General features: G+C 49.3%; 1 protein-coding gene across 1 annotated transcript; it reads right to left on the minus strand.

The window, feature by feature from the left end:
• Positions 1 to 217: 217 nt before the first annotated feature.
• LOC101986690 (sperm motility kinase 2B-like) lies at positions 218 to 1735 on the minus strand. The gene has a single exon (XM_005363352.1). It carries the CDS (start codon positions 1733 to 1735, stop codon positions 218 to 220), a length of 1518 nt encoding a protein of 505 aa, XP_005363409.1.
• Between the last annotated feature and the right edge of the window lie 1130 nt (positions 1736 to 2865).

Consider the following 2865-nt stretch of genomic DNA (forward strand, 5'->3'; position numbering starts at 1 on the left):
ACACTGAGGGTACAGTGAAATTTGTCTTCTGGGATGCTAGATACGTTGATAGGTTCCACGGTGTCTGGATCTAGCTTCCCAAAGCATTGTACGCTATAAACACACATTATTATGAGGTGTCCTTTGAAGCAGACATGAGTAAAATAGATACATTCAAAACACAGAAAGGTACCCTGGCCATGCCTGCTGCTTGTTCTCCACACTCCCTCCTGGTGCCTCATTTCTGTGGGGAGACTCTGTTCTGCCCTAGGCGAGGTTTCTTCCTTGAGGGAAAGCAGCAACACAGTCCTGTCAGGGCGCTTCCCATCCTCCTTATCCATCCCTTCAAGCCCCTGGGCTGGCCCTGTCTGTGGGTGGGCTTGCCCTCTGCTGAGGAGCCGTGGGAGCCTAAGTCTTCCGTGTTTTCCCTGCTGCTGCACCTTGAGTAAATGCAGGGAGCACTCTTGGTGTGTTGGTGGGTTTGATCCGGTGTGGGCGACCTCTGGAGTGGCCTGCAGAGAGGGAGAGCAGACCCAGTGGAACGTATGCTTCCTCTCTGACCCACCTGCTGGCCATAGGCAGGCACAGGACCATAAGTGGCTGGCCCTCTGAGTAATGTGCCAAGGGTCGGCTCACTTCCCCTCCTCCTCAGTTCTAGAGGGAAAGCAGCAGGATCTTCAAGGGAAGGGAATGGAGTCGCCCCTGGATTCACAGGCTGAGCCCAGGTTGTACAGTCTTGCCTGCGGAGAGCCTGCTCTTGCAGTAAGCAATAGGATGCCATGGTCTGATTGTACTTTCTTTGGCATAACGAATCTTTGATATCCTTGGCTTGGAACCCCATATATTCCATGGCTTCTACGACTGCCGGGTCAGGCAAGCTGGGGACCATTTCCTCACAGTGATTTGGTGAAGCCTCCAAGTCTTCCCTGAGCCAGGGGTATGTCATCACCTCGGTCACTGTGGGCCTAAACTTGGGGTTGACTGTCATTAAGTGGCTAAGCAGGTCCCGGAGTTCTTCTGACAAGTTCGAGGGGACAGTATACTTCCCTGCCACAACCTGCCTTCGCAGTTCTCGTGTGTTGACAGAATCAAATGGGACCTTCCCTACTACCATGAAATATAAGACGACTCCCAAGGTCCATATGTCAATCTTGGGGCCATCATATAGCTTGCCAAGTAAGAGTTCAGGGGCGCCATAGGAGTAAGCGCCACAGTGAAAACTTAACCTCTGCCCAGGTTTGACTTGTGTGCCGAGGCCAAAGTCGATGATTTTGACTTTTCCGTTCCCGTCCACCATGATATTGTCCGGTTTCAGGTCCCGATGGATTATTCCAAGTTCATGGCAGTAGCTCACAGCACTCAGTATTTGCCTGAATATCCCCCGGGCCTCGTCCTCCTGCAGGTGGCCAGCCTTTCGGATGTATTGATAAAGCTGTTGTCCCTCGGCCAGCTCCATGACGAGGTATATTCTCTTCTCAGACTCAATCACTTGGAGGAGTGAGATGATGTTGGGGTGGTTGACCGTCATCATGATATCTACCTCGGACATGACTGGATAGCACCACAGTTTCTTTTTTCGAAGCACTTTGACAGCCACTGGGGTCCCTGTGAGGCGGTGGTAGGCCAGCTTTACTTTGGCATAGCCTCCCTGGCCAATGGTCTTCAAGGCTATATATTGAGAGTGGAAGCTCTCTCTGTAAGAGAAGCTGGACTCAGACTTGAACCTTGAAGACTCCTCTTCGCTATCAGAGCTCATGTTAGGCGACAAAGTGTAAATGCTACCTAAGAGAAAGAAAAAGAATAAATAAAAGAAAGAAAGAAGAAATTTTAAGTAAAAACGATAATAATAAAAAAAAAGATAGAAAACTAAGATCCCAGCAAACAACCAACAGCCACAAAAACCAAGAAACACAGGTGCACACACACAAACAGGTACTCACACACAAGTGGACTTAAACACAAAACACATACATATACCACACACATACACAAGCAAACCTACACACACACACACACACACGTCTACACACACACATACAAATACAAGCGCGCACACACACAAGCCACACACACAAGCAAACCTGTAAACACACACTGACACATACACACATACATAGCACACATAAAAACCAACAAAAAACACACACACAACCTCTCTAGAAACAATAAAGTCGCACAGGGCACCACTCCACAGCTCCTCTCAATTCATCCAGAGAATCCAGGCGGAGCCACAGCGTCACACCTGCTGGTAGAACCCTCACAATGGCTCCTGGTGAGGTCATAGCAGGACCTGCCCTGACACGGCTGGGCAGGACGCAAAGGTTCTGGCTCAGGCGGCCTATGGAGACTGGCCTTAGGCCTTGAGGAACCAAAGCCTGTAGGATGCCTTGAGGGCCTCAGGTCTCTGGTTTGAAGGTCTGCGGTGCCTCCTGCTTTACCTTCCTTGTGTCTGCACTTGCCACAGCACCTTTTCTTTGAGTTCTGACAGATGGGCCCAGATGATGCTACAACTTAACTTATAGAAATGTGTTTTTCATGAAATATAATAAAGCAATTAATTACCACTCATGAGGCTGTCAGGAAGATACCTTTCTCATGATTTTCGAGGACACTGGATTCTCACAAAAAGGGGGGGGGCTTGGAAATGGGTGAATAGTTAGAACATTTGCCCTGCAGAGTGTGAGGACCTCAGTGTGAAGCCACAGAACATATGTGAAGCCTGGACACAGCAGCACACACCTGAAATATCCTAACTCCCTGGAGCAGGAAAGGCAATGAAGACAAGAAAACGCCTGGGGGTTTGTGGGCCAGGTAACCTGGCGTAAGTGTTTCAAATCACAGACCTTGCTTCAAGCAAGGCAGAAGATGAGGAAAATGTCCTCTCAC

The sequence above is a fragment of the Microtus ochrogaster genome, linkage group LG9 (genome assembly GCF_000317375.1).
Source record: "Microtus ochrogaster isolate Prairie Vole_2 linkage group LG9, MicOch1.0, whole genome shotgun sequence".
Lineage (NCBI taxonomy): Eukaryota > Metazoa > Chordata > Mammalia > Rodentia > Cricetidae > Microtus > Microtus ochrogaster.